Here is a 22,667-nt window from a genome sequence, read left to right on the forward strand (position 1 = left end):
ACAGGGACAAACAATAGACATAATACAATAAAGAGCTTGAATACGAGAAAATGAAAAAAAAAAGTTTGGAGCGAGTTAGGGGAAAAAAATAAGGACGTGGCGGGAGAGAATAAGAACCCAGAGGAAGAAAACAAGGTGGGTGAAATCTAGTTTGGCGGAGTGCAAGGACGGACGGAGGCTGAATGCAATTAGGAGGCCGACAAGAGGAGGAGGAGACCTGTTTCAAGAGGGACGCGATTTGACCCACTGTGGCACGTGTGAGGTGTGGAGGGGAAGGGTTGCTTGCTCTCTCTCTCTCTCTCTCTCTCTCTCTCTCTCTCCATTAACTTTTGTAGATTAATAAAGAGAAAATGGAGAAGAAAAAACGAAAATAGCGTAAACTCAACTAAAAACAAACGAAGAAGAAATTAAATTAAAAACACGAAGATGAAGAAAAACGTAAGACAGCAAATGAGTATGAATTTAATGAAAAGAAAGTAAGAAAAAATAGAGAAAATGAAGACTCTATACATATGGGAGGTACCAGAAGAAGAAAAACGAAGAGGAGGAGGAGGAGGAGTAGGAAGGCGAGAAGAAGAAGGAGGAGGAGATTCCCGTAACATCCTTCCTCAGCGGTTCTTCATCACATCCAGCCCCGTAACTACCATCCCTTACACCCCAACTTATAAGAACCCTTTCGCTTGTCACATCAACTATTCCAAAAGGTCAATAAGGGGATCAGTGGGTTCTAATGAGTGTTTCTTCAGGTTCAAGGTACAGAGGAAGGGTCAAATTACCAGCAGGGTCAAAAAACTATTATCAATCGGGTTCTAATGTGTTTCTTCAGGTTCAAGGTACAGAGGAAGGGTCAAATTACCAGCAGGGTCATTAAACTATTATCAATCGGGTTCTAATGTGTTTCTTCAGGTTCAAGGTACAGAGGAAGGGTCAAATTACCAGCAGGGTCATAAAACTATTATCAATCGGGTTCTAATGTGTTTCTTCAGGTTCAAGGTACAGAGGAAGGGTCAAATTACCAGCAGGGTCATTAAACTATTATCAATGGGGTTCTAATGTGTTTCTTCAGGTTCAAGGTACAGAGGAAGGGTCAAATTACCAGCAGGGTCATAAAACTATTACTGGAAATGCCCACAACTACGAAAGATATGTCAAATGTGTGTACTTTCCTTGAGCTCTCTCCTTTGTTGTAAAAAAAAAATATAGTTTCCTTTTTTTGTGCCCTTGAGCTGTCTCCTTTGTTGTAAAAGAAAAAAAAAACTTGGCCGACGAAATGTTTAGTAATACTGCCCTTTTAGACTATTTTCGGGAGCCCTAAGTTCAAGGCATCCCGAATCAACGCGCTTCCTCTATATGAGTCCCCCAATGACCAACGATAGAAAACGGAGAACATTTTAATCATGGGTTTTCGAGTAGAGAGGATTGGATCTTCCACCCAAAATTGACCTCTCTTCTGGCTTCCTTTTTTTTCTTCTTTTTTTCTTTTGTCGGAGCAGTGTTTAACGGGCTTTTTTTTTGTTGTTGCTGTTTATTTGTTATTTTTTTTCCCTTGCCATAAAAAAAAAAAAACACTCGCATGCATAAAACAATGTCTCAGGTACGGAAAAAACATGATAAACTTTGCTTCATCATAGTAAGAAATATTTTAAAATAATGGAGGCAGTTTATAGGACTCCCCCCCCACCCCTCACCCCTCACCCCGGTTAAAAGGCTCACGAAACACCCGATGAAAATATACGTGGAGGGTTCGGGGGGGATTGTCACGGGGGAGCAGGGTGCAGGGGGGGGGGACGAGGGCGGTTCAGGGAGGGGGCAGGGATAGTTACGGAAGGGGAGGGGGGCCTGATCACATCGCCCAATCTTATGACGAAGCACGCACCCGTTTTAGCTCCAAAGAAAAAAAGAAGAGGAGGATGAGGAGGAGGAGGAGGAGGAGCAGGAGGAAGAGGAGGAGCAGGAGGAGGAGGTGGAGGAGGAGGAGGAGGAGGTAAAGTAGCGTGATAAAAAAAATATTTGTGGGTCAGGAGGCACAAAGAGAGAGAGAGAGAGAGAGAGAGAGAGAGAGAGAGAGAGAGAGAGAGAGAGAGAGAGAGAGAGAGAGAGAGAGAGAGAGAGAGAGAGAGAGAGAGAGAGAGAGTGTGTGTGTGTGTGTGTGTGTGTGTGTGTGTGTGTGTGTGTGTGTGTGTGTGTGTGTGTGTGTGTGTGTGTGTGTGTGTGTGTGTGTGTGTTCGAGAGAGAGAGAGGGAGAGTTCGAGAAAGTGAAGGAGAACCCGAATAAAGGAAAAGGTTCGGTGAAGAGGAGAGGAGTGGAACGAGAAGGAGGAAGAAGAGGCGAAGGAGAAGCAAAAGTCGAAGTATGTGAAGGAGGCGAAGGAGGATGAGGAGCCAAAGAAGGAGGAAGAAGAGGAGGAAGAGTTCGATATGCCTGAGGGGGGCGTGGCCTTGGAGTGCCGGGGCCCCTTGGATAAAGCCTCAGGCCCCCAGGGTTGACCAGACACTCGCGCCCCATCGCCCTTCTGCCCTCACAGTCCCCGCCGCTAACGCTCAGCCTACTGCCTTTGCTCGCCTGCTGTTAGTGGCTTCTCCCTCCTCCGAGTTGGTGTTTGTTTGTGTTTGTGCTCGCTCTTGTCCGTGTTTTTGCTTTTCGGTGTTTTTTTTCTGTGTGTGTTGTTGTTATGTGTTTTGTGATGGTTTGCGTGTGTTAACCCTTTGAGCCTGTGCCCAAACTGTGTCGTGTGCGTCTGTGTCTGTGTTTTGGAAAATACTGTACGCTCCACTTGTGTAATCGTCTGCTGCCTGCCGTTATTTAATATATTTTCCTGCGTAAAGTTCGCAAAAGCAAAATTTCAAAGTGCATGACTTGTGAGTGGCAGTATGGAAACTTTCCTTTTTCTTTATTTGTTTAAGTATATAGATGCATTTATGATAAATCTAAATACCTTTCCATTTCTTGAAATGGCACAGAAACGTTTGTTTTCCGTTCGATTCACGGGGAAAGAAGCGTCCTTTTTTTTTTACAGCAAAGGAAACAACTCAAGGGCAAAAAAAAGGAAACAATAATGAAAAAAAAAAAAGCCCGCTACTCACTGCTCCTATAAAAACCCTACAAAGTGATGACCGAAAGAGAGGTCAATTTCGGGAGGAGGGGTCCTGATACATTCTATCTATGATCAAACTTTCAGTTTGTCTTTAGGAGAAGTCATATTGCCTCTCTCTGATCAATGGAGTAGTAAATACCATATTCTGGAGCTTCAAATGAACAGTTTTGTATGTTGTGTGCCTGTCTAATACATTCTCTGCTGAGTGAAGAGTAGCGTGTCCTGTTAGCCATCGTAGTGTGCACTGACATGGACAAGTTCGAGACGTTGAGGGGCTGTAACATAAACTTTTTTTCATGTAATATGACATCTGGGTTTCAATTGTCAGCTCCTAGGCTTTCAGTCGTAATTCAGTAACTGGCTGAATATAACGACAAACTTGGATAATAATCGTCTTGACCGTCTACTTATACTGCTCTCCTCCTGCAGGCCCAAGCCGGGAGCCGAGCATGCACGCCCAGCGGTGCCCCGTGGCCAAGCTGCGGGCCGCCAGTCAGCAGCAGCAGCAGGGCAAGGTCGCGGGCAAGGCAGGAGATAAGCGCCTCCCCGCTCCATCAGACGCCAAAAAGAAGCAAGATAAAAGCAGGCGGAGCCAGCTGAGCAAGACGCAAGAGAGGCAATCTTTCTTCCAGAATGTGCACGGTGACGCCGCGCCGCTGTTGCCGCCACACCCACAAATGTATAGTGAGGAGCCCTGGGCGCCGCCACGCACACGGCCACCCGCCCACCCTGGCCACCCCAAGGAGGCCCCACGCCCCAAGCGGCCCACCCCTCAAGTATACAGCAAAGACCACACCGTCACCCGCCCCCAGCCAACTACCCACCACCTGCCCTATAAGGATTCCAAGCCTCTCCCTCAACTGTACTACAAGGAGGCTGCCAACAACTCAAGATTGAAGGAGACGGTGGACCGGGCGTTGATCTTTAACGAGAATTGCGTCGTGCACGGCCCGAGCAAGCCCTTCCGCTACTCCATCCCCAAGAGCATGAGCTGCCCCTCCTCCCGCCAGACGACGGACGTGGAGAGACTCAAGAACTGGCGCCGCAACTCCCTCACACTCACCCCATCCGTGATCGCGTACAACTCATCGCTGAGGCCTCATTCATCCAGCCCCGTCCCCAGCACCACCACCACCGCCGCTGCAACACCTACAACAAGGGAAAAACGCCCCCGACCTCTCTCCCAGGGCCACGAGCTGCCTCCACTACCTCCTGGCAGGATGGTTACCAAGCAGCGCCTCCCTTCCCGCACACTAAGTCCTCCCGCCACCATCACATCCCCTTCCAGCTCACAGGCCAAGAATGTCGCGCAGACCGACGACCCCCAAGGCCGCAGGTCACAGTTCCGTCGAGCGTGGTCCCTGTTCTCCATTGGCTGCCACGAGAACCACAAGAAGGCCCCGCCGCAGAGCATCCTCAGGCAGCCCACGCGACACATTTACCGCCGCGGCATCTCAGGCCTTCCGGTGGAGTGTACCAACAGAGACATGGGCCTTGTCTTCTGACGCCAAGGGACACACGCCCATTGGCCCGCGAGGGATGGGGGATAACATACTTCTTACAGCCGCTGTCTCCCTCGCTAAGTAACGAACGTAAACTCCACGAACCAACGCACTGAACGTTGGCGGAGACCTTCCCCCCCGGAGACCTAAGCAGAAGTAAAGCTGCCGAAGTACAATATCTCCGTACCGTACACGTGACCCTGCGATGAGGGGAGCCGGCAAAGGGGAGGAAGGAAAGCCGATCAGGGGCCTCTCGACACATCCTGAGCTGAGCAGCGTTCGGGTGTCTGGGAAACAATTATTTTCAGCCTCAACCTGCTGGAGTAACTCGTGTCGCGTGTGGCCCCGGCGGCGTCAGAAGCGAGGGACACGCCAGCTTCCCTCAACCATGAAGTCCTACCTATAACCACTACTTCTACGATTTTATACTCTACAGTAGACCTCACCATTTGCCTCATCGTAATAAAGCATGTAAGAATAAGTAATAATAAATAAGACTTGCAGTATGGCTACTCGTGTTTCTCTTCCAGCAACGCGATGTTCATATCTATCATTTAAAGGAACAATTTGGTGCCAGCAATAAGAGGATGAGGAGTACCCAATGCCCGATAATTATTCACGCTGTTACTGTGTTTACAAGGGTCGTATCATAAGACATTTCCCCGCCCAAGAACACACATTTGACAAGGCTTTTCTAGGAGTCGTGGGAATTTTCAGGGGTAGTTTTATGACCCCGGTGGTAGTGTGACTCTTCCTCTGTACCGTGAACCTGAAGAAACACTCATTAGAATCCGACTTACCCCTTCTTTGACCTTTAGAAATAGCTGATGTAAGAAGCGCGCATCTTATTATACCAGCCTACAAGGGTCGAATCATAAGACATTTCGCCGCCCAAGAACACATATTTGACAAGGCTTTTCTAGGAGTCGTGGGAATTTTCAGGGGTAGTTTAATGACCCTGGTGGTAGTGTGACCTTTCTTATGTACCATGAACCTAGAGAAACACACATTGGAACCCGACTGATCCACTCTTTGACCTTTAGAAGTAGCTGATGTAAGAAGCCGAAATGTTTTATAATACCGACCCTGAAGTCAGCCCCCTAGACCTCCGTCATTGTGAGTCAGTGTCGCTTCTCCGCCTAAATTGGATAACTTTCCATTTGACTGAAGTTGCAAAAAGAGTGTACTGAAAGGCTATGATGGCTTAATAAAGTTACCGTGTGAGATGGTTGGATATATTTGCTTGAACTCAACGTACTCAGTGAGCTATCCCAGTTTTGCTGAATGGTGTAGTATAATGCTTATTGGTGTTATTTGCTATGGATGCATGCTATTTCAGTCAGCGTGAAAGTGTTGGTATTCGCTTCTTTAAGATCTATTTTGGGTATGAAGTAATTGCTCTCTTATGAAAAGCAGCACACTGTAAATGATTGTGAATGATAACAAAGATGATGATGATAATGATAATGTAACAACAACAACAACAACAACAATAATGATAATAATAATAATGATAATAATAATAGTGATAATAATAAAAATAAAAATAATAATAATAATAATAATAATAATAATAATAATAATAATAATAATAATAATAATAATAATAATAATAACAACAATAATAATGACAATAATAATAATAATAATAATAATAATAATAATAATAATAATAATAATAATAATATAGATAATAATTAATAACTATTATTATTTGCATTACCATCATCTTTGTTATCATTGTCATTTATCACGCCACTTGTCACACAACAGCAATGAGATAACTGATACTTAAAATAGAGAATACTATAGACTTTTGGTACTAAATATATCAAATACACCTTGAGGAAGTAATAATCATTAGGTACTGTATTACTACACTATTATCATCATCATCATTATTATTATTATTATTATTATTATTATTATTATTATTATTATTATTATTATTATTATTATCATCATCACCATCATCATTATCATCAATGTTATTATTATTATTGTTTTTATTACTGCTGTTCTTTTTATTATTTTGTTATAATCATTATTATTAATTTCATTATATATATATATATATATATATATATATATATATATATATATATATATATATATATATATATATATATATATATATATATATATTATGATAGTACATTTTTCACCTGAGCTTCCCTTAGTACTTTCCCCTCCTGCAGTGCTGATGAGTGGGGACAGAAAGGCAAACTGGAGGAAATAAGATCCTTCAGAGTTGAAGATTAACCAAGATCAGGGATAAGGCCATGTTCCTTGCACGTAAGTTTACAGAAGACTCTCACACTCTACCTGGCTCAGCAACTGACTGACAACAGTACATGGAACATCATTTTTGTCACACACAATAGAGTGATGGCTAATAATGGCTGCTACCACTATGAGCACTCATTAGAAGCTGATACACTCATGATCCTGCATGCTGTGGATACTACAGCTTACAGTGACACTGTCCACATCTACACACAGGACACTAATGTTCTTCTGTTGGCTCTTCATAGAGTGCTACAACTTTCCAGAAATTCTGCATCAATCATGGTTACTGGTGAGTGTTGTCACAGTCTTGTTGCAGCCAATCTATGATGCTCTGGGACCTAGAAAGGCAGCTGCCCCCATCATCTGGCATGCACTGGCTGGGTGTGATACAACAGGGGCCATCAGAGGGAAGGGGAAATCTAAATCCACCAAAACCATCAATATTTCAAACCCTGATGTGGTTTCCACCGTCATCAACTTGGATCTTAGCGATGAGCCATCAACAGAGGTTGCTACAAGATGTGACATTTTTGTGTGCTCTCTTCAGTCCCCACAAAAGAGTGGATATCTCATAAGCCAAAGCACTAAGGTTGAATCTGTTTAAGCAATTCAAACCTGACCGTGGTGTGGACAGGCTTCCACTAACAACAGGAGCATGGGCTGAACAAATTTGGCAAGCTCATCTGCAGGCAAATATTTGATCCCAGGACACTATTCAGGACTCAGTTATTCTTACTCCACTTTGGGCTGGAAAGATGAGGATGGCAAACATTCAAGTGCTCTACAGAGAGTCCCTGGCACTACACCATGTGCTACATGTAATAAAGTGTGCCTCAACTGTAAACAAGTCCTTGGTACACAACCGCAAGGAGTTTACCATCCAGGTTTAGTCACCATACACCAGGCGAGACATTGACAAACTGGAGAGGGTACAGAGGAGGGCCAACACACTGGTGCCCACTTTTGCTCACCTGCCTTATGAGGACAGGTTCTACAGATTGAACCTTATTACCATGAAGAGGAGCAGCAGGGGGACATGAATAAGGCTTTTAAAATCCTCAAAGGATTTATTGGGTAGATACGGATGAGGACTGCTTTAGACTTGCCCCCAGATGCACATCTGCAGACCAGAGGCTACAGCCTGAAAGTTTACAGACCAAGGCACTGCACCCATCAGAGGAACACGTTGTCCTCGAGAGTTAGATCAAACTGTAGGAAGAGGTTATCAGCAGTGACAATACTAATGTCTTCAAAAATATCTATGACTGTCATGTTAAATGCCGTCTGAGAAGAGGCATCCCTTTGTGGGCATCAGCTCCCTTGCCTCTTCATCCATTTCTAGGTATTACCATTATTATTATTGGGTAAGCCAGACAACGATGAAGTGTATCAGAGGGAGCTCCTGCTAAAAGTAAAAGCTGCTGTAAGTTGCACAAAACTTTGTTGCTGTGAAGGAGAAGACGACATTATTAACAAGTTGATATCTCGCTTTCTACTTAACTACATGCTCTTCTATTGTCATATATATTTTCTGCTAACCACCAAACCTCCCATGAATCCATTGGAAAGAGTGTAGAAATCAAAACAAATGTGAAAATAGCCATGAAATGTGGGGTGCTTCCCTGACCTAGTTCACAGCATTAGCATATCATACCCACAGAGGTTTACTGGCACCAGCACCACTTAGTATTGTTAATCAAGAATAATAAGATCATTCAACCTGTCAAAAAGCCTCAGCAGGACAGTAAAGTACGTTTGTTGATGATAGGAAGGTGAGCCCCTTACCCGCCTTCCAACCAACGGTAATACTTTATAAGAAGTCCGCCTCCCCCCTCGCCACTCCAGCCCCCCCTACCCCGCAAGACAAGCCTGGGGAGCTGTGGGGAGCCGGGGTTTGGGGGGAAGCCAAAATCACTGAAAAATGGGCTTCCAAAATTTCCCTACAAAAATCCCTAAATGAAGGAAAATTCCCTAGTCTCGAAAGTAAGGAAAGTCCCAACTTTATAACCTAACAGCCCCCCTCGCCCCCCTGCTAACCAAGGGGGGACCCCCCCCACATTTATGATGAGCCGGAAAATCGTTTTTTTTTTTCGGTGGGGAGCATATTTAAACTACTCCAACCGAACCTTACGCCCCCCCTCCTGACCAAGGGGGGCTGCGCCCCCCTGGCCCCCCCCCCTGCTTCCAAAAATTCCCTTGAATGATCCCTAAATTAAGGAAAATTCCCTACATGGGGGGGTCCAGGGGGGGCGCCGCCCCCCTTGGTTAGGAGGGGGGGCGAGGGGGGCGAAACCCCCTCGTTAGCAGGTCGTAAAGTTTGGTTGGAGTAGTTTAAATATGCTCCCCACCAAATAAAAACAAAAAACGATTTTCCGGTGCATCATACATGTGGGGGGGTCCAGAGGGGGCGCATCCCCCCTTGGTTAGCAGGGGGGCGAGGGGGGCTGTTAGGTTATAAAGTTGGTACTTTCCTTACTTTCGAGATTAGGGAATTTTCCTTCATTTAGGGATTTTTCAAGGGAAATTTTGGAAGCCCATTTTTCAGTGATTTTGGCTTCCCCCCCCAAGCCCCTTGTTCCCCACAGCTCCCCAGGCTTGTCTTGGGGGGTAGGGGGGCTGGAGTGGCGAGGGTGAGGCGGACTTCTTATAAAGTATTACCCAACCAGCTGTATACATGCATTACCCCGACCAAATGTGTCCTGCCACTCTAAAAACACCATACAATCATTCACAACAGGGAAAATACTCTTATGTTACCTGTAGACGGGTGGAGAAATGAAGAGGTGGCGGGGTAGCCTTCCTCTTCCTCCCCTTGAAATATGACCGAGGGTGTTCATTGTTGTTCTGGCGTCGTTATGCTTGTATTATCCCTTTTAAAGCTATCATGCCACTTTAAAAACACTAAACAATCATTCACAGCAGGAAAAATACTCTTATCTTAATTTCAAATAGTTAAAGAAATATACATGAAGCGGGGCGCAGCTAGCTAGTCTTCTTGTTGTGACGTCCTATCCTCTTCTAAAACTTCGGGGTGGGGACTGTTGTCATATAAATAATTCTTTTGATTGATAGAGTATTTTTGTACAACCCATTTTGTTATATCAAACTTTATTTTCTTTTATTTTTCGCATTTTCCTGCTCCGTGTCATTATCGTACACCAGACATAATAGACGTAATATACTTAATTTCTTCACTGTTTGTTCACATTCTGATAATTCTAATCACAATATCAATGAGAACATGCGGGTTGCCCCCTTATGTATATTAAAATTGCCAGATTGCCGTACTCAGCTGCTTATGTTTCCCAATTTCCGACCCCAAAACTGCCTCCTCGACCCCAATTACTGCCTTAATATATAGTTATCGTTAAAATGGTTAATTATTGGTGCTTTCTGGCAATTTCTATGGCACAGAAACCGGTATATATGAGACTCTGAGTACGATAATCTGGCAACGGTGTGTCAGGCACCGTTGCCAGATTGTCGTACTCAGAGCCGCGTATTTACCGGTTTTTGACGACTAACTATTCCCAAGAAATATCAAGAATTAACTATTTTAACTATAAATGTGAAGGAATCTAGGTATTGGGGCCCAGGAGACAGTTTTGGGGTCGGGTAAATATAAGAGGCCAGAGTACGACAATCTGGCAACGTTGGTGTCAGTGTTTATGGCGGTTGGTTGCTTCGAGGCGTTCGTGTGTTTTGAACCGTGTTTTGTGCAATGGCGATGTGCTGGGAGCCTCAAATACTGCTGCAGGAGGCGAGGAGTGATGGGATGTCTTAGGGGAGAGGAGGAGGAACACGAGTACTGCTAGACGCCATTGTGTAAGTGTTTGAATGTGTGTTTTTGTTTGTTTTGCTCGTCTTTATCTGTATCTCTATGTGTTTTTCTGTTTTTATGTTCTGTCTGTCGCTTTCTGTGTCTCTGTTCTTTGTCGTGTGTGTGTGTGTGTGTGTGTGTGTGTGTGTGTGTGTGTGTGTGTGTGTGTGTGTGTTTCTCTCTCTCTCTCTCTCTCTCTCTCTCTCTCTGAATTTATTATTTAATTGTGTTTATGCATTGATGTAATTCTCTTAATTTTCTGATCTTTATTCAGGAGGTACGTGCCGAGTTTATTGCTGTATGTGACTTACCCAACAACACAGTGTTTCTTAATTAACCCGGGGTGCTGAAATCAATGGTAGGAGGTGCTTGGAAATTGCTTGGGTATAATTCTTGTGTTTGGCCGTTTTCCCCCCCTCGACCAAAACAGTCTAGGGGGCCCATGGGGGTTTTCGGTGGGGGACACGAAATGCGTCGCAATCACATAGTTTTTGAGTTATTGGGGGTTGAAAAATATGCTAGATGGTGGCCAGGGTCAGGGGTGCTGGACTGCCCCGTCTGCCTGCCTGAAATGGTTGAGACGCTGGTATAACAAGTTCCCTTATTTAAACATGAAACAAAGCAAGACAACAATTATTACTGTATTATGCATTTGTTATTTATTAATTTTGAGTATGTGTGTGATCTCAGAAGTGCAAGTTCTTGGTCAATCCATTTATGGGAGGGAATTGGCCATACATTTGTGTTCTGATAAGTGCTTTCTACATTCAAGCCAAGGCATTCTGAGAGAAGGCCTTGCTTGCCCTCACAGCTCCTGCTATGGTAAATAAGTCAACCATCACCCCCATAGACATGGAGCGCAGTAGTGCTGTGGCTAGCATCACAACTGAGAGGGCCTGGGTCAGATTCCCAGGCGGGTTGGAGACTGATGGGTCATCAGTCTCCACCCTAGGTTCTCTAATCCTTGCCCTCTGCTCAGCCAGCAGTGAATGGGTACTGGTCTCAGTTATGGGTTGTGCAGCCTCTAAGGTGTGTGTGGGTTCCTCAAGTTCACCGCTGATATCCCTCATGCAAGTCAGCATACCATCATTGAGATTCTGTAAAGGTTCATCATTAGTAAATTTTGTGGCATACATATAAATGGGAAAGCTGTTCTCTTGAAAAGATGATCCATCAGCATTTTAAGTTTCACTTTTTAGAACTTATTATGGCTCAAAATAAAACACAAATAAAACACTAATAAAATAACTAAATCAATCAATTAGTCTGTAGGGGCATAGACCTACTCCATGGGACACCTCACCTTCCCCACACTATGACACCCAAACCCTGGGGTTTCTCTGGGTAAGTCTCCATGCAGGCAGCCTTCCCATCCTATGTACTTCATTGGAGGAGCCATTGACTTGCTCAAGCAACAGCCTTGGTGGGCAACTGGTTACAGAATCTTTGCACTTACAAATGCAGACTTTGAGAACAGAAGCTGATTTATTATTGCATTCATGGAAGAACTGCAGATATCAAATGGGCAAAAATTGCTTAAAAGTAGCCTTACATCTGGCTGGAGAAATAAGCCTGAGGGTAGCAAGCAGGCATAGGGAGGTTTTTCATTTCATAAAAGCCTAGAAAAGAACTTCGCTGATTACTTTAGTATAAATGAGTTACATTCAGATCCTGTAAATTAAATCATACAAGCTGAAGATAATTCATATGTTCGCCATTGCATTTAGATTTAGATGGTGGTGCAGGGGTTGGCATGTAATGGTAAGGCAAAATTGGGAGCAAATGTTATAGCTATACTTGACGGTGGTGCTCATCTCTGTCTCATTGGGCCTTTGAGCCTGTGGTGAAGAACCCTTAACCCGACACAGGGCCGGTGAAACATCCAGGTCAACACAGCTTACTTTCCCCAGGTGTTCTGAGATACCTATTTATTGATAGGATAAACAGCTGGGTGGGCTGCATGCTGACTACCTAGGCTGGGATTAGAACTACTCAGGCCACAGATTTGTAGACAGGGACGCCAAGCACTGCACCACAGAGGCGTATGCAGTTAGCAGCCTACCTACTAATTCACAGGGCAAGGTTTCAAATGCCAACCTGGGCAGTCGGTGCCACTCAGCTTTTCATCCTCCCTTTCGGACTGCTGGAAACCTGGGAAAGGTAGAATGTGGTAACCTGGATGTCACACTGGCCCCGTGTCCCGAGGTTGTTCAACAATTATGCCCAAATGGAAAACGTCATGAAAGAGATAGCTTTAGTTAATGAATATGTAAGCTTAATACAGCTGGCAAAAACAAAGCCCTCACTAGATCTGTAAATAAAAAAACATAAGATTGGACTGGAGTTTTTCTGGAAAGCAAGGCAACATACTGAGTCTTTACCGTACTGCCTGAAGTGAAGGGTTTTCAATCAGTATGTTCATCCTGTCTTGACTTATGAGTGGATGGATGTGGGTGTGGGTGGGGGTAATAGTAATTCACCATGGTCTGATCATGCGATAGACTTGCGATCACCAGCCAGTAGGTATACCCTCCCTGAATGAGATTGGCGCTCTTTGGCTGCGGCTTGAACCTCCCACCCACATTCACCCAGGAGGCAGGACACCACCCCTGACAGACACTGGGTGGGCAGGGGACGCAGATTATTGGAGGCTGCTGAAGTGAAATGAGCGGGCGAGACTTTTGTGGTGCTCACTGTGGCACTGTGGCACACACTGACGCTCACACACACTAACAAAAAAAATATTCACATGTACAATATGATGAAATGTACGACAAAATTGTTAACAAAAGGAAACAGTACAAGCCTTGCTCAATTCTGTAAAAATACAAATGGATAAGAACAATGAGCTAAGAACATCCACCCACACCCACACACTCACCCACCCACACACCCACACACGCTTGCACACCTACAAACTTCAAACTCATAATCATAGTTACATATCAGAAATTTAACCCATGGCAAAACGTAATTGGTTAGCCATAACAGGTCTGGGATTCCATACTGATTAAATAATATGTCTGAAGTGTGTCAGGGGAATATTTGAAGTCATGATATTAACTGACTAAATTTCATAATCTTGCAGGCTCAGTCAGGAGGGATGATATAACAGGCCACACCAATCGCACCAAAAGCACCACTTGGAAATGGTGTACAACATATATATTTTATTTTTCGGGGATGTTTAATATCAACTTCCGACATGTCGCGGTGGTAAATAACTTGGAGAAAATATGCGATTTTTTTACATTATTGGATTTTGCAGCCCCTTCTACACCAGCTGCAGGCAACTGAAAGCAATAATACACCAGAAAAGTAATATAACGCCTTACAAAAGGATTCCAGCTGAATAAGAATCCCCGAACCATTTTACACACAAATGATGACATCCTTAAACATGTAAGCCAGGTATTGATCTATCTGCTCCCGACAACAACTTGAGATTTGGTGCTGCATTATATAGATAAGAAAAGGTGATGCATATAACCTAATAACTTCCTCTGTAGTGTGTGTAGTCCCAAAACTTAATCTCCTATGTGTGTGTGCAATGGCAGCTCTGGAATACTTGAAAAGAAAAAAATTGCATCTGCTCTTTTGTTATTTGATACTCCATCCACATTTACTATATCAGTGTACGTTGGAAATGTGTGTGTGTGTGTGTGTGTGTGTGTGTAAGTTACCATGGACTGACCAAGCAACAGACTCAAAAGGTGGATCTCTGGGTATGGCTGAAACGTCTCACCCAGGGTTTACTGTTTAGCCCTTGAACTGATGCCTCTACTGTAAAAAAAAAAAAAAAAAAAAAAAATGGATAGTGGGCACGGATTAAAGGGGGCTGCCCATCCGTCTCCGCTCCGCCCGGGAATCGAACCTGGGGCCTCTCAGTTGAAAGTAAATCACGCTAACTACTGCATTACGGAGTGTGTGGGTGAGTGTTTACCTAGTGTTAGTATACATGAGTTGAGAGAGAGAGAGAGAGAGAGAGAGAGAGAGAGAGAGAGAGAGAATATCAGTCCCTCTGCACCTAGTTTGCCTAATGTCGTTTTCTCCTCACCGCCCCCACCGGCAGTGTGAGTGACAGTACAAGGCTTTTCTCTGCACCTTGGCGTCACACACACACACATACACACAAGGTGACAAGTGCAAGGTTTTTACCGTGCGTCACACACACACACACACACATACACACACACACACACACACACACACATACACACAAGGTGACAAGTGCAAGGTTTTTACCGTGCGTCACACGCACACACACACACAAACACACACACACACACACACACACAAGGTGGCAAGTGCAAGGCTTTTACCCTGCGTCACAAACACCCACCCACACTCCTGGTGACAAGTGCAAGATTTTTACTCTGCGTCACACACACACACACGCAATCACCAAGTTAACAAAGAAGCAATTTTTTTTTCAATTATTTTGGTAGTGCCGATACACACGTTCTTTCCTTCTCTCATCTGCCATAATATACTTTTGCATAAGTAACACCTTTCATTTAGGGCGAATGACTTAACAAATACAGTGCTTGAGAAAGAAACGCTAGGCTACTTATCTTCCCATTATTTATTCAACAAATATTACAACACTAAGCTAAAATCGGAAGACAGAGTTAAGTATTAGCACACTGAGTTTTGTCTTTTTATCATAGATGCGCGTAATGTATATATGAATAGGATCTTTTTCTAAATGTCAAAGAAGTGTATGTGGAGGTACGCAACGAGGGTGGGGTTCAGGGTGCGGCGGAGGAAGGCAGTGAGGGAGTTCGCGAGCCTGATCATCACACGTGGGTAAAACAGGTGTGCCCAGAGCCTCTTGAGCCGGGAAGACCACTTGGCCGTGCTCTCCTGTGGGCGGGAAGGGCAGAAGTTGCTTGATTATCGCTTATATGTGCTTGTGTAGGCGTGTATGGTGTGTGTGGGGAGGAGGGAGGGGAGCCAGGTGCGTGTGTGTGTGTGTGTGTGTGTGTGTAGGGTTGTGTGGGTGTGGAAGGTTTGGTGGTGATGTGTGTGTGTGTGTGCATAGGTTTGCGTAGGTGTGGAAGGTTTGGTTGTGTGTGTGTGTGTGTGTGTGTGTGTGTGTGTGTGTCTGAGAGGGGGTGGGGGGCTAGTGTAGACTCCTTGCGTTCTTATGTTCGTGTGTGTGTGTGTGTGTGTGTGTGTGTGTGTGTGTGTGTGTGTGTGTGTGTGTGTGTCCATTTATCTACCATGGTTGCTGTAATATCAATAAGTATTAGACATGGTGAGGATCAGTTACACAGCTTTCAAATTAATGTTGTGCAATATCAATAGAGCTAAAAGTGTATATTTGTGAAAGGTTAATAACAGGAAGCAATGTCGTGTCTGGCAGCATATTTGATTTCAAGCTTAATAATTAACCCTCCCATTTGCTGAAGTTAATTTCATTGCTGCACGAAAAATACGATATTCACGTTCAACCTCCACATGGAAAGAGAACTCGTTTATTTATTTAGTAATGAATTTCCACTATTTTTGCCGGAACTGATATTGTATACATAACTAATAGCAATAGCAGTAATGAGAGATGATTAAGCTGGAATAATATTTAGGCCTATTAGCAGGGGGTCTCCAACTGGTCTGCACTCCCCCCCTCCCCCCTCCCCTCCCCCCCCCACACACACATGGGTACGTGAGATTAAGTTTGTTGGTAAATGGGGGATTTTATTTATTTATTTATTTATTATTTTTTTTTTTACGTGTACGCCTATTGCGCCGGTAGGCTTGCTTGAGGGGCCCGTCATGGCGCCTACTTAATACGATTACAGTTCTGGGTGTACTGAGTTATGCAATGAGGAACAGAATAATAGTGTAATGAGATTTGAGTTCGAAGTAACATTTCCTCATAAAACATAGCTAATAATAGGTACTGTTTCCTAATTTGCCTACACAGGTGAGGAGCACTTGATCTCTAATTAATAAAGATTGTAGGTAGTTAAAATTTAAACAACTGTATAAGAGCAAAAATAAACTTAATTGGCCCCACATCTACTTGCTTTCGTCTGTGTTTAAGTTGAATGAACTCCTCGTCCCCTCTTCTCCTTCCTTCACCTCGCAACTTTGCTCGCTAGGAAACGGCTTAGGGAACAAACAACTCATTAGCTCACAACAGTATCCCGAGACGGGGCCACCACAGATCAAGTACAGAGTCGCTCATTAACAGTAGTGTATAGTGTCCCGGGTGTGGGCACTCAAAGGGGGGGGGGGGGGGGTCTCCACGGCACGCGCTAATGAGAGGTCGTTAGCACCACTGTAGGCGGGAGGAGGCACGAGGACGATATTTTTACTCCCCCTTGATGCTCCTCCTGTTCCTCCCTCCCGTTCCTGACGGCACGAAGATTGGGAACTCGGTCATCTCAGATCAAGACAAAGAAAAGAAGATTTATGTACAATTTTAGCTTGTTCTGTTAGATAGGAGTTGCCCTTTGTCTTAGATAAGTACCAGGTTGTTTAAATTGATACAAAAATAGGTTTGATTATGAAATATTATGTAGTGAAACTCCATAGCGTTCAGTGTGTCAAGAACCTGATTATCAATATCACGTCAAACCTCATTCTCACAGTAGTGCACTGATGCAGGGAATAAACCGAATATAATTTTGGACTTTATCAAAATTTCTCATGCAAGTATAAAAATGTAATACTATCACTATACAATAGTTTAGTCAGACCTTACAGGTTTGATCTTTCCACCATGCGCAGGACATTACTAAATTAGGTGTTCAACGTAGGGCAACAAAGATCTCTTCCTTGTGCAAGAAACCTTTCGATGAAAGTCTTTCATCTCAACGTGTCCTCTCTTCAGAAACGTCGCCTTCGTGGGAAACTGATCGAATCTTTCAAAATTCCTAATGGCTTTACGAATGTGGACAAATCCAAATTGTTTCTGATCGGCGGCACGTCTCGAAAAATAAATGGCACAAAGCTTATATGTAAACAAATAAACAGACGGAACCAAATTTTCTTCACCAACGTTGCAGGACGAAAATGGCATAAACTTATACCTTCAGTGGCTCGGTGCAACATGACTGACTCACTTGAAGCAACTCGACCCCCACTTCCTCCATGTGAACATTCGCTGAGGCAGAAACATAGTCTTGGTGGCCATTTATTGAAGTTTCTTTTAATTTTAAGAAAAGAAGAAAAAACGCCATTACAAACATCTTGACCATCACCGCCTTCACTAATACTACCATTACTACCTCCACCACCACCACCAACACCACCACCACCTTCGCCACAACTATTATAGGTACCAACACTATTTGACACCACCACCACCACCACCGTCACCACAGCATCGGAAAACAATCCCTGCAACCATCATCACCGCCACGTTCCACATCACAGTAAAAACAACAAAAAGAATCATCACCATAACCAATAACATCCAATACCCCTAAATAACATACACTATCATTCATACTATCACCATCACTACGACTACTACTACTACTACTACTGCTACCACCACCCACACCACGATCACCTCCATCCAACAAACTTACCTGAGCATTGGCCTGAATACCTCCCAGGCCGCCAATTGCCCGCCGCCCCAGTTCGCCGTGCGTCAGCAGGCCGCCCTGATGGCCTGCACATAGTAGGTGCTGGTGGCCGTGAAGCTCTGGGTGAGTCGCTCCGTCTCGGTTACCAGCTTGACGTCAGCCACTCGAAGGCGCGCGTGCTGGGCCGGCATCAGTGGAGTCGGAGCGGAAGGAAGGGCGGCGGGGGGTTGGGTGGAGAGGAGAGAAGAGAAAAAGAGATGAGATGATAAAAGAGAAGACAAGACAGGACAAGAAGACAAGGAAAGAGAAGAAAGGAACAGAAAAGGAAGGAAAAGGATGGAAAGGAAAGAGAGGGAAAAGGATAAAAGATAAGAGAGAGAGAGAGAGAGAGAGAGAGAGAGAGAGAGAGAGAGAGAGAGAGAGAGAGAGAGAGACTAAAAACAAAACAAAAACACAGGCGCTGATGAACAGAAATAGCATTAACGTGACTGTAAGCCGGAGGAAGTGTGAAAGAGGAAGCCGAGTCTTAGAGTTAACGGAAGGATTTCATTGGCCTGTTCCGCTGTGTCACATTGAAGGATGGTCAGCAAAACATTCCACCATAGCAGACGAGTCACGTGTATATATATAGAGTTGAGGAAAGGGAAGGTCTGGAAAGGGCTGGAAAATAGTGACTGGTCGATGAGTAGCGTAGGATAGAAAGAGTGAAAGGAAACGATGAAGGAGTGGAATAGGGAGCGAGGTATACGAGTGGCGTAGGATAGAAATGAACTGTGAAAGGAAACGAAAACAGGAGTGAGAAAGGGAGGGAGGGCGATGGGTTGCATAGGAAAGAAAGGACAGTGAAGGGCAACGAAACTAGTGGAATATGGAAGGAGGTCGATGAGGGGGGTATTACAGAAAGAACAGTGGAAGGAAAAGCGAGAGATAGGAGCGAGGTTGATGAATAGGGTAGAAGAGAAAGGACAATGGAAAGGTAAAGCGAAGGGAAGGAGGAGGCAGACGAACATAACATAGGATAAAAGGAAAACAATGAAAGGGAAAAGCGAGGAAATCAAAACCAAAAATATATAGTGAGGGAAAAGGGGACGAGAGGAGAGTTGAAAATTATTATTGCTAGGAGTGGAAGAGGGAGTGAAGGAGACGAGAAGAGAAACAAGCAAAAATAAAAGAAAAATATGAAGAAAATGGAGCTGGTGGAAATTTTATAAACGTACGAAAAGATATAACTACCAGTGCAGCCGTGAAGAGTAGAGTAGCAAGCAAAAATAAAAGAAAAACATAAGAACACAAGAGCATAAGAACGTAAGGAGTCTGCAAGAGGCCGGTTGAAGAAAGTGGAGCTGGTGGAAATATGATAAACGTACGAAAAGATACAACTACCAGTGAAGCCGTGAATAGCAGCAAGGAAATAAAAAAGTAGAGAAGGGAAAAGTGAGTCAGTGCGAAACATCAGAATGGAAGGGACGAGAAGGGGAGAGGGAGAGAGAGGGAGTGTGTGCAGAAGGGAGAGACTACATCAATTTAGTCAAAAATATAAACTGGGGAGGTGAAAGAAAAAAAAACTGAGGGAAATAAAAGACAACAATTAAGCGAGGTATACAGGTGAATCTAATAGAGAGTTGACAGTTGACAGGTGAAAATGGAGCTGAATATAGACACGGGGGAGACTATGAAAGAAATAAAAAGTGTAGGAAATAAGAGGCGAGGTGCAGGAGAACAACAGGAGAGGCGAGCGAATTAATAGCGGAAGATAAAAGATATATATAGAAACAAGGAAAAATATAAAAAAGAAAAGATACAATAGGAATAAAATAAGAACAGAGAGGTGCCGAACAATAGAAGAGGGAAGTGGAAGAAATAAAAGTTGAAAGTAAAAGTTCAAAAAATAGAAACGAGGAACTGTACGAAAAAGAGAAGAAACAATGGGAAGAAAAACTATGAACACAAAGCGAAGCAGAAAACCACAGAAGAAAGAGGCGAAAAAAAATAAGAGTGGAAAATCAAAGCACAAGGAAAAATATTAAAAAAAACAGAAAAAAAGACATAGGAACAAAAGAAGAGAAAACACAAAAATAAGTACAAAACAATAGAAAGAGAAGGCGAGATAATTAGGTGTTTTGAAAAAGGTAATAGCTATAGAGAGAGGAATTGTAAGAAAAATACAAACAATAGGACCTCCCCCCCCCCCCATTATTCCCCTTACCAAAGACAAAGGCTACACAGGAAAACAGTAGCGGAGGCATCAAATTTCAAAGCAAATCCCCCAAAATAGAAACTGGTCCCGGAAGAAGAAAAATAAAAAAAACACGTCAAATTAAAACAAAGAACAAAACAGACAAAGAAGGGAGGCACATGGAGGGCGGTAGAACGACACAAACAGGTGGCCCTAATTAATTAACAGGTGAGGTGACAGGTGTTCGGTGCCGTGAACTCACCTTAGTAACAAGAGCCGTCTGCGAGGTGGTGACGATCCTGGTGAGCGACTCCGTGAAGGTGAGCAGCGTCGGCGTGGTGACCGTCTGGCGAGCCGTGAGGTGGTGCGTGAGGGGCAGAGTGATGAGGTGCGTGGTGAGGGTGGTGAGGACGGTGGTGCTGGTGATCGTGTGCACCAGGACCTCCGTGTTGGTGAGCAGGTGGGTGGTGGTCACGAAGGACGGGGACTGCACTGTCACGCTCGTGTTCACCACCTTGGAACACGAAGGGGACGTGTTTTTGGTGGTGGTGGTGGTGGTGGTCAAGGTTTAAAGGGGTGTTGGTGGTGGTCACTAAGGAAGGGGACTGGACCGTCACGCTTGTGTCCACCACCTTGGAACACGAAGAGGACGTGTTTGTGGTGGTGGTGGTAGTGGTAGTGGTGGTAGTGGTGGTGGTCAACGTTTAACCCTATCCGCTCCGACGTTTTCAAATTTTCGCGCTCGGAACACCTAGCATCGTACTCATTTATCTGAACAACGATAACGTTCATGAACACTTAGTACTGGTACCGAATCAATAGTGTAAAACAATAATGAATAATGAGTGGAAAGAAGCTAGTGGAAAGTTAAAAAAAAAAAACGTGTATCGTTCTGATCGAAGCGCCTAAGGGGAGGGCAGATATGTACCCCCTCAGATCGGATAGGGTTAAAGGAGGGGGGGGGGTTAGTACTTACAAAGATTTACACATATTAATACTTACATAGATATACACGGACGTTCAGACCAGACATACTCCATGGTCCCGACTACGTGGTCTGTCTAACCGCACCGACTTGACATGGCCGCTGAAACGTTGCATCTCTGCCCTGGCGAATATTGCGGCGGGGAGATCGAGTTTATTTTAAATGAATCAGTCGTTTTGCACTGAATCCCTCGAGGTGGGAGCTTATTCCATCCTCGTAGAATGACGCCGGTGAAAGAGACTCTGGTTCAGTCTGAATATATTTGTTTACACTCAGTTCAGCGTCAATATATCTCGTTCGCGTCGTGTCATCGAGTATAAACGATTTGGAATCCGCATTTTTATAGCCATGACGTATTTGGAAACATTCGATTAGTTTCCCTCGGAGGCGGCGTTTCTAATAACAAAAAGGTATAACAGACTTTCCTTGGAGGGTTTTACTGCACGGATATTTTTTTATACTGTTGCCGTGATGAAGATTTTCGCTCACGGGTTGCACTGGTTACAAGAGAGAGAGAGAGAGAGAGAGAGAGACTGCAACAGAAGCAATTTCGGAGATTGTGAGAAAGAAAAAGCACAGACATTAAAAAGAGGCGGAGAAACGAGGAGGAAGAAGAAAACAACTCAGGAAAGAGGAAAGCGATAACCCCTCCTATCGGCCCCCCTCCCCCCACCCCCACAAAGGGAGGAAAGGAACAGGTGGACTTGATTAATTAACACAGTCTTGCAGGTAGCAAATACAAGGGAAACAAAATGAGAGAATTGAATCAGGAAGGAAAACGTAGGAAATTTAAAGGAAACTGTGGAAGAAGAGGAAACAGGGTAAGAGAAAGGAAAGAAAACAGGAAAAGCAAAAGAGAGAGAGAGAGAGAGAGAGAGAGAGAGAACCAAAATAAATAAATGAGAAAAGGAGAAAAAATAATGAAATAAATAGCCCCTACTAACCGTCTGCCCTGCCCTGCTTGTAGTGTGAACGAGCCCTAATAGTGTACAGCGGCTATGCTCCGATCCCATTGGTCGAGATGAGGCAATAATTCAACACGCCGCGCCCTTGGGTGTGAGTAAAGGGCATTGTTTGTGTAGTTTTTCGGGGAATGTTGAGGTTACTCCGCCCTCAGTGACGATATCAGTCACTGAGGCGTATCACACATATTTATCGTAAACATTTGAACTTAATCAATCCAATCAAACTCAATCGAACATAACCTGAAATAATAAACAAAAAAACTGATGAGGATTTCAAAAACTTTCAAACCTCAG

General features: G+C 44.2%; 2 protein-coding genes and 1 long non-coding RNA gene across 4 annotated transcripts in view; 2 read left to right on the forward strand and 1 right to left on the reverse strand.

The window, feature by feature from the left end:
- The first annotated feature begins 2,392 nt into the window (after nucleotides 1-2,392).
- LOC126987763 (WAS/WASL-interacting protein family member 1-like) lies at nucleotides 2,393-5,362 on the forward strand. Of its 2 annotated transcripts, none has more exons than XM_050845056.1 (2): nucleotides 2,393-2,592; nucleotides 3,525-5,362. In XM_050845056.1, exon 2 carries the CDS (start codon nucleotides 3,545-3,547, stop codon nucleotides 4,598-4,600), a length of 1,056 nt encoding a protein of 351 aa, XP_050701013.1. In that variant the 5' UTR covers nucleotides 2,393-2,592; nucleotides 3,525-3,544; the 3' UTR covers nucleotides 4,601-5,362. The 2 variants fall into 2 exon arrangements, with proteins under 2 accessions (XP_050701013.1, XP_050701014.1); XM_050845057.1 differs by having other exon boundaries at nucleotides 2,470-2,568.
- Nucleotides 5,363-10,565: 5,203 nt separating this feature from the next.
- LOC126987765 (hepatitis A virus cellular receptor 1-like) overlaps nucleotides 10,566-22,667 on the forward strand; it is a 55,696-nt gene continuing 43,594 nt past the window's right edge. Inside the window, exon 1 of the mRNA XM_050845070.1 lies at nucleotides 10,566-10,711. The gene's annotated coding sequence lies outside the window, so the exon portion shown is untranslated. The remainder of the gene's footprint in view (nucleotides 10,712-22,667) is intronic.
- Nucleotides 15,280-21,085, reverse strand: LOC126987766 (uncharacterized). Its single transcript, XR_007741146.1, has 3 exons — nucleotides 20,686-21,085; nucleotides 18,251-18,426; nucleotides 15,280-15,572 (listed from the first exon to the last, which is right to left on the reverse strand). It is a non-coding gene; the product is annotated as an uncharacterized LOC126987766 (long non-coding RNA).

This window comes from Eriocheir sinensis, chromosome 66, assembly GCF_024679095.1.
Source record: "Eriocheir sinensis breed Jianghai 21 chromosome 66, ASM2467909v1, whole genome shotgun sequence".
Lineage (NCBI taxonomy): Eukaryota > Metazoa > Arthropoda > Malacostraca > Decapoda > Varunidae > Eriocheir > Eriocheir sinensis.